At 42.8% G+C, this 12,587-nt stretch overlaps 1 protein-coding gene across 1 annotated transcript; it reads left to right on the forward strand.

Annotated features, from left to right (window-relative positions):
- Positions 1 to 8,924: 8,924 nt before the first annotated feature.
- Positions 8,925 to 11,062, forward strand: LOC307089498 (E3 ubiquitin-protein ligase TRIM39-like). Its single transcript, XM_079755825.1, is given in 3 exon segments — positions 8,925 to 9,014; positions 9,101 to 9,984; positions 9,990 to 11,062. Coding segments are annotated over 2 exon segments (1,587 nt in total). The 5' UTR covers positions 8,925 to 9,014; positions 9,101 to 9,102; the 3' UTR covers positions 10,695 to 11,062.
- Positions 11,063 to 12,587: the final 1,525 nt, after the last annotated feature.

Consider the following 12,587-nt stretch of genomic DNA (forward strand, 5'->3'; position numbering starts at 1 on the left):
AACAACTCGAAGAGATTTACACATAATATATGATTGATTGATTATGTTTATATTCGTGTCATGCCACACAAGTGGCCCACCCCACAAAGGATTACAAGACATATACCGATATAACTAAGCAAAGAGTGTAGTACATACACAATCACAATACGACTATACGATACAATACTTCCGGCACCGGATAAACACACTAAATATAAATGTACACATTCGTCTTAGCCCACGCCTTTTCAATAAAGTCTGACATCACAAAGTTTCTCTATTTGAATAGCCAAGCTAACATGTCTGTGTCACGCATTTAATAAACTTCTTTTAGATGGACTTTATTGAACAACCTAAGTCACAAATCATGATAAAACGGGCAATACAAAATAAAATAATTTCATTGTTACAGTCTATTCTCCTCGCTGGTGCCCACACACCGGCCTGAGTATTCCTGACCTAATCTGAGCACAAAGAGACTTCTTTCTCTTAGACAAGTTGTAAAGAATATAGTTTTCCATAGCAAACACGTTTGATTTTTAAAAAATACAAAGCATAGGCATGCTCCTAACTTTAGAAAACCAACTCTCCCTCTTTTTAAAGGACACCAGTTCTTTACCTATTGTAAGATCCATTCAACCTTTTCAGTAAAAACATTCTCACAACCCTGTCCCACACATAGATCATGCACTTCACTTGCCCATGCTCCAATTGTATGCATGTCACAATCAAACGCCTTTTTGGCCACACTATAAAAGTATACTCATGTTTGCCTCTCCAAACTTTACCCCACATCCTAATGATTTAATTGTTCTGGCTAGATCATTTATATCTACAGCGAAGAGAGTAGGCGATAAAGCATTTCCCTCCTTGACACCCGAGGAAGTGAAAAAGCAGTTTGTAAGGAATGCATTCACCCTCACACCTGACTCAGGTGCATGACCGGTTTTGATGAGCATGTAATCAAGAATGTTTTGGTTTACTAAATCAAAAGCTTTCTGAAAATCAATGTAACAAACAAATGTAGGCATATTCTCCTGCAATCGATGTCGTACTATAGTACACAATGTGGGAATATGATCGATACGGGCCTTTCCCTTGCGAAATCCATTCTGTTCCTCAACCAGAAAGTTGTTAACCTATCATTAAGCAGAGTGAAGAATAGTTCATAGACTGTGCTCATTAAACTGATACTTCTGTTATTAAGGGGCACTCTTGGATCATCCTTCTGGGATTTTGGAAAAGGATTTATAATAGATTTGAGCCAGAGCGAAGGAAATCTACTGGTTTCAAAACATTTTTTTAATAATATTAATATGTGTGGACATTGGAAACCACTGTCAAAGGTTAAATTGGTCTTAACATTGTCTATATGAAGGCAATATATTCTTTCTTTGACTTTTTCTTTCAGACAACATTTAAATAACACATTATATAGTATACACACAGTCTTCCTAATAGCATAATCCAATTCTAGCTTGACTTTTTTCAATGTCTTTGTTAAGCTTTGTGGTAAACATAAATGGGTCAATTTGTGAACAAATACTAAGCAGACAATTCTGAAGATTTCACATTGATGGCACCTATATTTTGAAGACATTGATTGTTTCGTTCTATATAAATTAGTTCACGGGTTAGATCTTGGACAGATCTTCTGGTAAATTCTCAATGCAAACTTAAAAAAGGCTCAATCTCTATCTTCTAATGACCTTAAACATTGTATCATAAAATATTCTGTAACATAATTAAATTTGCTATGACTGTGACCTAACCTAATATAACGTAACGTATCCTCTTAAAAAGTAATTGAGGGTAGCGGCCTGTTCTTCAACCAAACAACATTTTTATAAACATTATGCAAAGGTTTACGTAACAGAACTTCCGTTGACCTGGAGATCCTGCAACCTTTTTGTTCTTCGGCTATTGATTAATCAGTCTAGCTCCTACTGGATTGGGGATTGATTAATCAGACCTGTCTGTTTTTGAATGTTTCCCGTACAGCAAACTTAAGTCAGGTTCAAGAATCTTTGATCATCTATTCCTTTCCACAGAGGTATCACTGTAGGACCAACACAGTCATCCCTCGTTAACACCAATTAAGGGTCCGCTAATTGTTAAGCACCAGGGCTACGTCGTTACACAAACGATCATCCTTCCCAGCGATTCTCAGCTATTAAGACCCTGAACAGTACTTAGGCTATTTGTAGACTACACACTAATCTTTTTAAATTATGCACAGCCTTCCTAATCTATTTATTTATTCATTTATTGACCCAGCTTTTTTGCATTTGATATGGTGGATTTCATTCTGTATTTTATCAATGGTATTTTGACTATTGTGTACTTTGTATCTATATCTCTACGCCTGGAGTACTTGTTGTTACTGTTATGTCATTGTCTTCTGTCAATGTTGTCCGTGTGTAATGTGTTTATGCAGCCCACTCTTTTTACCTGCAACCAAAACTACCCTTGGGTACAAATAAAGTTACCTACCTACCAAAGGGCTCCATTTGAGTAGATTACAAAAAAATAAGTTTTACTTAGACTCTTGCCCACCTCATCCTAACCACCACATCGTCCGTCCATCTCTCCGTCTCTCTGAATATTCAAGCCCCGGCGTTGCCGATGGCGACCGTGGACATCGAGAACCCCGAGATCTACCACACCCCGGGGGTGCACCGTAACCATAGCAACTCCCAGATGAACAGCATTGTGCACTCGCCCAAGAAGGAGAAGGGCGGGAAGAGGAAGACGCGGACCAAGGCGGACATCGGCCCACCCAGCAACTTCCAGTAAGCATCCATACTTTCCCCATGAAATACAGATTGCAAGGTAGCCGATACAAAAAACAAATATTTCAAATAAAATGGCTAAATAAAATACGACTCCGATAAATAGACCGCCTTCCGATCAGACAGCATCACATTATTTGTTGCTCGGCACATATTTCACTTCAATGTAGTGGTCTGTTTTTGTAACTCGTGGCAACTAACTTGGCAGCTGATCAAAGTGTCTCCTTTTGATGCCCTCTCTCCATTTCTCTGTATTGTCTTACAAACTTGCTCTCTCTCTCCCCCTCCCTCTCCTCGCTCTTCTCTCTCTCTGTATTGCCTTACACCCTCTCTCTACCTGTACTCACTTACACTCTCCCTCTCCCTCACTTTTAGGCACATTGGACACGTGGGCTGGGATCCCAACACAGGCTAAGATGTAAGTCACTCTGTAACTCTGACACGATTGCGTCAACATTCGCATACAAGTCGACTCACAAAACGGGCAGGGACGCTATGAAAATACGTTTTCATGTCTGGGTGCCGTTGGAGTAGATAAGTGCATATGCCGACTTTTGTTTAATCGTTCAGTTCACCAGTTAGACATTTTTCCAAAGTTATTTGAAGGTATTAGTATGTAAAGATATTTAAAAATAATTGGTTTGCTTAGTTATTTTGCTTAGCCCTCTTGATGTTTCTAGTTTGAGTGAAATTAGTTTAATGTTTATGTAGTCCTAAAGAAGTACACGTATGAGTATCCTGTAGCAACTGCAACATAATGCAGTGCAGTTCTGCTAAGCCACCGCTAGTGGTACAGTGTTGTTTACCTCCCCGTGAAGATGGGTTGAGGCACTTTAGGAAAGTGTATATTAAAGGAAATCCAACTTCTTAAACAGCTTAATTTAGATGCAAATTGATGTATTGAGCTACATAGTAGTTCTGGTTGGGATACTACTCCAAAATCTAGACTTAAACACAGAAAGTTATAAAAGGGTGCAATACAATTTACATATTTTAAGGTTCATCTTGTATTTAGCTAGCCTGGTCCTACCAGACTCTCGTACTTCATTTCAATTGCACAGAGATTCTGGCCCCACTCAATTGACTAACGTTAACTCACTTGAAGACGGGAGTCTGTTGACGGTTAAAACTATTGGATCTGCCCAGTGCCACTCTGGATCTGCCATTACCAATCGCTAATGTTTGGCCGGGAATCACTTTGCGTGCAGGCTGTAAACAAACCAAACACCGTTCGTGAAGATGTCCGTCAACGGGAGCTGACTTTAACGTCATTGTTCTCAGCCACTCCCTCTGTTCGCTGATTGGACGCACAAAATTTGGACAGAGAAAACCCAGGAATATACGGCAAACCTAGAGTGGGTAGCCCCACCCATTCTGCCGGCGATTTGAGTTCGCCCTGCACAAGGGTCTGGAGATGCGCAATACATATCCTTCTGTTTCCGATCCGTTTTTGCGGGAGTCAATCACCAAGCTGGCTTTTCCCCTTGGCGCGGTATTAGCTAGTTTAACACAATTGCGACAGGGAAGCGACGACAAGCAGCCAATCGTGTACAGAGTCAGTTGAACTAGGCCCGTTGATCACGCCTCTTGTGCCGAAGAAATTTACGACAGCTTCCCCTGACCAACGTGCAATCTACGATTGAGCTTGGTCTGGCAATAGCCAGATTACCATAAACCCAGACGTAGTGCTGAAGGGAAATGAGAATTGAGCGGAAGTACTTAATATTTAGCGTTAGAAGAGTCAAATAGATGACTTGGGAAGATAGTGATTATGGAATGCAAAAAGCACTCGGATTGGCTTGGGATATAGCTGAGACCAGGCGCTTCGTTAGACCTGGGCATTCGAGGCTATAGCCCCGGATCTTTTGGGAATAGCCCCGGATCGCTGTGCCGTCCAAAGAAATGAAATAAATAAATAATAATGATGAAAATAGCCCCATAGAGAATACTTCTTTGTGGTTGCATTACCAGCAGCCATAGATACAACATTGTAGCCAGTGAAAACCGCAAAATTCTGAGCGTCCATACATGGGCAGATTTAGAATAATTTGTTGAAAAATGTTGCAAATTCAACGTCGGTATTCTTTCTTCTCTATGCATAGCGCATCTCGTCGATAATGCTGTTTCGTGCTGCTACCCTTTTAGTGAGATTAGAGAGTGTTGAGAAGGACAGTAATAAAATATATTTTGTAAGATGGATATAAGAAGAGAGACCCGCAGTGAATTCAACCCGGTCCACTTGACATCGGGTAGGTGCATGACAGTGGTACCGTAAAACTTCAATAGCCCGGGCTTTTATTGTCGTTTCAATCACTGAACTTTCGAACAAAACTCTTGCCCAGCAAAGATGGGAAATACTATCAAATGCATTATTTAAACCAGTATGAATATTAGTAACCTAGGTTGCCTGGTAAGTAGGTGGTAGGTAGGCCTGCCCCGACGTGAGTCAGACATGACGATTGATCTTTCCCCTCCTTCTCAAACTAAGTTACAATTGCATATTTCATCAGCCCGATTTTCAAATGTTTGTCGGGGGAGAAACCCCCGAATCCCCCTTTTAAAAGGACTCTAACTTCTGGGCTTTAGCCCTGAATGTTTTCAATTGCTAGTGACATGGCTCATGGCTGAGACAGAGTGAATCAGCAGAGAGGTGAGTGGAGTTATGTTAGAAATCCCATGGATTTATAAATACTGCGCTCTATAGGTCAAACACATGTATTGCATGTAAGGTCTGTCGCTGGCCGTTTTTGGGTCAGCAGGTCACTTCAACCAAACTTTCTTAACTAACAAAGACCCAGAACCTCAACCAACACATGATTCCCCCCCCCCCCCTCCCCCGCTAGCTGAACCTGGACCCCGAGCTCAAGCGACTGTTCGACATGTGGCATCTCGGAGGCCCAGCTGAAGGACAAGGAGACGTCCAAGGTCATCCACGAGTTCATCGAGAAGAAGGGAGGCGTGGAGGCAGTGAAGAACGAGCTCAGGAGACAATGTGAGCGGGCCGCTTGGGGAGGAAGGATCTAGCGGAAGGATCTCCCCTCTGGTCCATGTGAGGCTGGAAGACTTCGCTTTGTGTAACATCATTGAATCTTGAATGGATTGCATTTATTATTTTATTATGGTTATTTGCAGGGCCGGAGTAGGACCTATTTTCAGTGCGGGAGTTTCAGGCCCAGACCGGCCCACTTTTTTCAGTGGTGGAAGAATTTAATTCAATGAACAGTGCAAAACTCTTATTATCCCTTTTTATTGGGTATTGGATCAACGTTTGCCAAATGAAAAAAATCATCCTCAAGGATCAGTTTAGAAGAAAAAAAAAAGTTACTTTAACTATAAATTATACAAAAACATACAATGTTATCCCATTACATATTTTGTGAGTTCTATGTGTGGGTTATCTTATATCAATATGCTGCTCTGAGTCTACATTTATATTTGATATTTGATATAATTGACTATCATGTTTGTGCTGTCTTTGACTTAACATGAAATATGTTGTCCAGTCTTGCCTCCTCAGCGTCGGACTGGCTTATCTCTTCTGTTGCTACACAAAATAGAAGGGGTTAGACTACTTAATTGCTTGGGTTAACTTACACAGATCACGCTGGAGTTTACATGTTGATTTTCCCAAATGATATTTGTGATTCGTTATTTGGCTTAAAAAAATAAACTAGACTAATGATGAATTGGTTTAAGCTTACATTGTATAATCCTTATTATGTATACTGCGATGCTGGGGTTAAAATATCAGATGAATAAAGAACGTCTACTTTGGGAGAAGAAAAACAATCCTTTCGAAACTGGACCGGCCCAACGGGAAACCTCCCAAACGTCCCGATGGCCACCCCGGGCCTGGTTATTTGTTGTTCTTCATTTAAAGAGGTGGTGTTTGAAGCTTAAAGGGGCGATATTATGAGTGAATGTAATTAGGCGTTACAAGCCGTCTGAAAATCTGCCTTTTCCTGTGTTTTAGTGACATCACAAGTGGGAGTGTCCACCTAGATGTATGATGGATAGATCAGTCAACTGGACTACCCAGTGGACTGTAGCAAATGTTGCTTATCTATCCATCATACATCTAGTTGGACACTGCCTCGTGGGATGTCACTAAAACACAGGAAAAGGCAGATTTTCAGACGGCTTGTAACGGCTAATCACACTCACACCTGATCGCATAATATCACCCCTTTAAGGTTAAAATGTTAAAAATGGTGGCTGTAGGGTACAGTGTTCTCTCCTCAATGTTTTTGTGATTAGATTATGCAGGTACCCTCCATGGGTTTTGCGTAAACTTTTTCTCTACCTTCTCTTTCTCTACCTAAACCGGTAGCAGACACCATCACACAGAGCATTGAGACTAGTGCCGAATTACTGCAAGAAACCGGGAGTGAGCGAGGGGAGGCGGGGCTATGTTGGCGCTGATGGGTGTCTTTTAACTCGCTGCTGGAGAGAAGAGAGCGAGAAAGCGCAGCTGGTATTTGTGTGTCGATACTGCAGAGAATGATCATTGAAACGGTTTCAAAATTCAGCATCGATATTTGAAGCAAAGACCCAACCCATCTCTGTCTGATTGGTTTAGACCACGATATGAGCCTACCTTTACTGTGAGTTCCTTCAAAGGAGATAAAACGCTTTGCTCGCAGAGAGAGAGAGAGAAGGGCGATGGAAGTTTAGGCATTCGCATTGAAATAGTTGGGTTCAGCGTACAGAAAAGTACTCCCTTATGGCGCATTTCCACCGGCGGGTGCGCTTCGGCCCAGCACGCCTGAGCTCAGTAGTGAAGGGGCGGTATAGCCCATCTCAGCTACAGAGCGTATTTCCACCGCCGACTGTACCCTTATGGTAGGTCGGGTTTAAGCCGGATGGCGATAGCCACGGCAGCTACGTTAGCATCATGACCTCATAGCAGCCCGACAAAGTGTAGCCTGCTAATGATTCCAAGGAAAAAGAAGAACGCAGAACAATGAACAAAGAGCAACAATGTAGGACTTCTGAGAGGACGTCAAACTTTTGCGCGAAATTATCTTCAATAAACAAAGCTTTCGCCGTTGTCCAGCAATACCTTGGAGGGTACTGTGTTTGTTTGATATGGTGCGTTCCGGAATCCTCGGACGCCAGCCTTCCGAGTTGCACTTTTGACAAAATTTCTGCTGTCCAGAGACAAGTTCCCAGTGGCATGCGTACTCATTCTCTACACCAGGGGTCCTTCTCTTATGGACTTGTTCGTTAATCTTCAACATCTCAAAAGGCTTTTGAGGCACCCAGCCCACAGAAAATGTGCTGTTTTGGGACTCATCCATAACCCAATTATCAAAAGAAGCCATACCATGATGCATTAGTACCTATAGCTATTGAAGTAATTATATATTTTGTCAGATACATGTTAATGACCATAAACATTTAATTTATGACCAAAAATACCAAAAGTTTGGTTGATGAATCATTTGGTTAGATTACCTCAGTATCTTCGCGGACCGCTGGAGGAGACTAGAGACACTTGCTGGTGTTGCTAGGGCGCCATCTTCAGTTTGGACCTGGAACTGCTAGTCAAGTCATCTCACTATTGTGCGCTATAATCTAAACACAATTATACAGGAGTTAATTCCGACCAAGTTACTTGACATTTGGCATTCCATGAGTTCTAAAAGCAATGGCAATCCTAACCATACAGTTGTCAACAATTCAGTAAATATGCTGTCTTATAAATTGTGAATTTTCTTGGTAAACCTACTTTTAATTCAATGGAACTAACCGCCACATGGTGGCAAGTGTTTGTTGTCTCTGACTGATAGTCATCTCGTTGGTCTGGTTCGTCTGCCCTACCCTGAGGCACATGACTCAGCTGTTTTATGAGATTATATTGCATCTGGGAGGTAAGCCATATAACTTCCAATGTTAATCAATGTTAAATAACAACCATAAAAGCACATATAACCTGAGCACACAGGGAGAGGGTTGTTCTTAATCCTAATCAGTTAGTCAACAAACACTTCTGAATCTAAAGAAGAAGAGAACACACAGCGCATATGACGTAAGCGACACAGTACATGAATGAGCCAACATTCACGGTGTGGAAGGAGGCAGGAGTTAGGGGAGGAGCGAAGAGAACGTCCTGTTCAGGAAACAAAACTTAAGGTTCATAGAAACTAAAGCCACCTGACGTGGAAGCAGCTCTCTCTCTCAGGAGAAAAATGTATCAATATTTTGAAGAATAGTCTGACAGACATGAACCACAACAAGGTGAGTAAAACAGCACAACTTTGAGTGAAGTTAAAACCTTTCTCGCCGTAATGGATTTAGGCATAAACTTTGTCGTCTGTGTCTAGGAATGGCCTCTGCTAACACTTCCTGTTCGGAGGAGAACTTTTCATGTTCCATCTGTCTGGCTGTGTTCAACAACCCCGTCACCACCGCATGTGGACACAACTTCTGCAGAACCTGTATTACTAAGTTCTGGGATGAACAAGCCAAGTACAAATGTCCTGTTTGCAACAAGCTTTTTGACACAAGACCTGATCTACAGGTCAATACCCTCTTAACAGAGATGGTTGATCGGTTTGGAACGTCCGTACGAGTAAAAGAGCAGCCTTGTGTTGAACCAGGAGAAGTTCCCTGTGACTTCTGTGCTGGGACCCAGCTGAAGGCCGTGAAGTCCTGCCTAGTTTGTCTTATTTCTTACTGCCCAACCCACCTGGAGCCACATCATAGAGTCGCAGGCCTGAAGAAACATCGGCTGGTCGAGCCTATGGACCGTCTGGAAGACAGGATGTGTAAGAAACACAATCAACTACTGGAGCTCTTCTGCCAGACTGAACAGGTGTTTGTATGTCAGTTCTGCACAGAGACAGACCACATGTCCCATCCTGTTGTACCGCTAAAGGAGGAATATGAAGTGAAGACTGCCCAGCTTGGGAAAATTGAGGCTGAAGTTCCACAGATGATCCAGGAGAGAAAACTAAAGATTCAGGAGATCAAAGAGGCAGACAGACAGATAGCTGATGTTGCACAGGTCCTCACTGTTCTGATAAGCTATGTTGAAAAATGGCGGGATGATTTCAAGCAAACGATTAAAGAGAAACGGAAATCCAGTGAGATACAAACTGAAGACCTCGTCAAAGAGCTGGAGCAGGAAATCGAAGATCTGACCAATAGAAGCTCAGAAGTGAAGCAGCTCTCAAACACCAAAGACCACCTCCACTTCCTCCAGGCCTTCAGATCAAGGATCCTCCACCCACCAGGGACTGGACGACGGTGGACGTCCGTTCTCTGTCATCCGTAGGGACCTTGAGGAGATCCCTGAATCAACTGGAGGAGACACTGGACATGGAGATGAAGAAGCTGCGTGATGATGCTGAACTGAAGAGGGTCCAACAGTATGCAGTAGATTTGACTCTGGATCCTGATACAGCTCATCCCAATCTGATCCTGTCTAGGGATGGGAAAAAAGTACATGATGGAGGTGTAAAGAGACTCCGAAACTGCTTCAAGGGATTTAAAAATAGTTTCTGTGTTGTCACAAAGCAGAGCTTCTCCTCAGGGAGATTTTACTTTGAGGTCCAGGTTAAAGACAAGACTACATGGTGTTTAGGAGTGGCCAGAGAGTCCATCAGCAGAACATGTATCATATTGACCACTGAGACGGGTTGTTGGACTCTCTCCTACGACAAGGATGGGTTGCTATTTAGAGATGACCCTTCTGTCCGTCTCCCTCTGAGAGCTGAGCTCCAGAAGGTGGGGGTGTTTGTGGATTATGATGAGGGTCTGGTCTCCTTCTATGATGTGGAAGCCAGGGTTCATCTCTACTCTGCTACTGGCTGCACCTTCAGTGAGCCTCTCTATACATTTCTCCGTCCCTGTTTAGGTAATGGAGGTAAAAACTCTGCCCCCCTGATCATCTCACCTGTCAATAAAATAGTCTAGGACTTTTGTTTGATTATAACATTTTCAAACAACCATAACACCTGAATTCCTGAACTAGAATCTATGAGATAGAGAGATAATGAGATAAGATCTGAGATATCGGCATTCATTTCGTACTGCTGTCATTTCACGAGGAGATCTTGAAGAATAGCACCCATTATAAAAGATAAGATTACACTACATATGTGTCTGGTTTGGCTTACACGTTTAAAGCTATACAATTGATGCAGTTATGTAGAACATGTTTAGAGGATTCATTTTTACGAATAATCATTTTAGTTTTTTAAAAATTCTATTGGTTTTATTTAAATTCTGACTAGTGAATTACAAAAAGATTCAATGTTCTTACACTTGTGATTTCAATAAAAGGAAAAGGCAAAATTTTATGTGTGGGCCTACATTATCATGGATAATTTCTGTGGAATAGACACATTCCAGTCCAATAGTGTTTTTTTTATTTGTTTGTTGCCTAAAACCCTTGTTTTAATCATTTTGAGAATGATGGAACGTTTTAGATCACTGAAGAATTGCAAAAGCTATTATTAGATGAACAGGTAAATAACTTGATCTCCATCATGCAACCTTTCATGTATTGCACACATACACAAAGCTCAAAGTGACTACATGTTAAGATTCTTACCAAGTACTGTGTCTTCAACCCTCCTCTCCTCTCTCCTTCCTCTCTCTTCCTCTCTCTCTCCTCTTGTTATTGGGAAGTAGAGCGAATGGACCTAAATGTTCGACACAGACTATATAATAACCCAGAAAAATATTTTTCCCATTTGTTAAATACCTGTGCACAATCATCTACTAAATGACCATCTTCATCCCATATCCATTGGAATTGTATTTGACCGCCTAGGCCCCAATTTATTAATCTCACTTCAAAATCCCAGGGGATTAGAGGACTGCCGCCACAGCCCGGCACCTCCGGCGGTGTACTCCGGGAGCTGAACTGCGGCCGAAGCTTTCCGTCTGCTCCGGGTAGCTCGGTGGCAGTCCGGCAGCTCAACTCCGGGAGTACAATCCCTTTCTCCTCCATGTCTCCCCCTCCGGCTTCAGCGGCAGTCCGGCAGCTCCGGTCGCGGGAACTCGGAGGCAGTACGGCAGAGAAAGGGATTGTACTCCCGGAGCCGAGCTGCCGCCGAGTTCCCCCCGCCGGAGCTGCTCGTCGGCTGGTCCACAAAATCTTAACTATGTTATGGTTGGAGGGAAGTGGGGAAATGGGAGTTAATACTCAACTGTGCCCCCTTCCTATGTAGGAGGGGGCACTGACTCACTCGTTTGGTAACTGTTGGCGGGGTACTTTCAGAAATGCATATTTTACTCAAAAAATCACGTACAGACTTTTTTCAAAGTTTGTATGAGTGTGGGAGCACCAGAGACCCAAAACAACACCCCAAATCCCAGGAAAAGTGGCGCATTTTCAACGGCAGGGTGCGCTTCGGCCCAGCACGCCTGAGCTCAGTAGTGAAGGTGCGGTATAGCCCAGCTCAGTTACAGCGCGTGTTTCCACCGCCGACTGTACCCTTACGGTAGGGCGGGTTTAAGCCGGATGGCGATAGCCACGGCAGCTACGTTAGCATCGTGACCTCCCCGACAAAGTGTAGCCTGCTAATAAATCCAAGGAAAAAGAAAAACGCAACACAATGAACAAAGAGCAACAATGTAGGACATCCAAGAGGACGTCAGACTTTTTCGCGACATTTTATTCAATAAACGAAGCTTTCGCCGTTGTCCAGAAAAACTGTGTTTGTTTGTTATCATCCACCTGTCGCACAGAAGTGACTATTCTGATACCCCAACAGAGGAGTACTGCGCGACGAGTACGCCACTTTTGGCTGTGGAAACGCGATCCGTGCCGTACCTTTGCATACTGAACCGTCCTGCACC

Source organism: Pollachius pollachius, assembly GCF_949987615.1.
Source record: "Pollachius pollachius genome assembly, chromosome: 18".
NCBI lineage: Eukaryota > Metazoa > Chordata > Actinopteri > Gadiformes > Gadidae > Pollachius > Pollachius pollachius.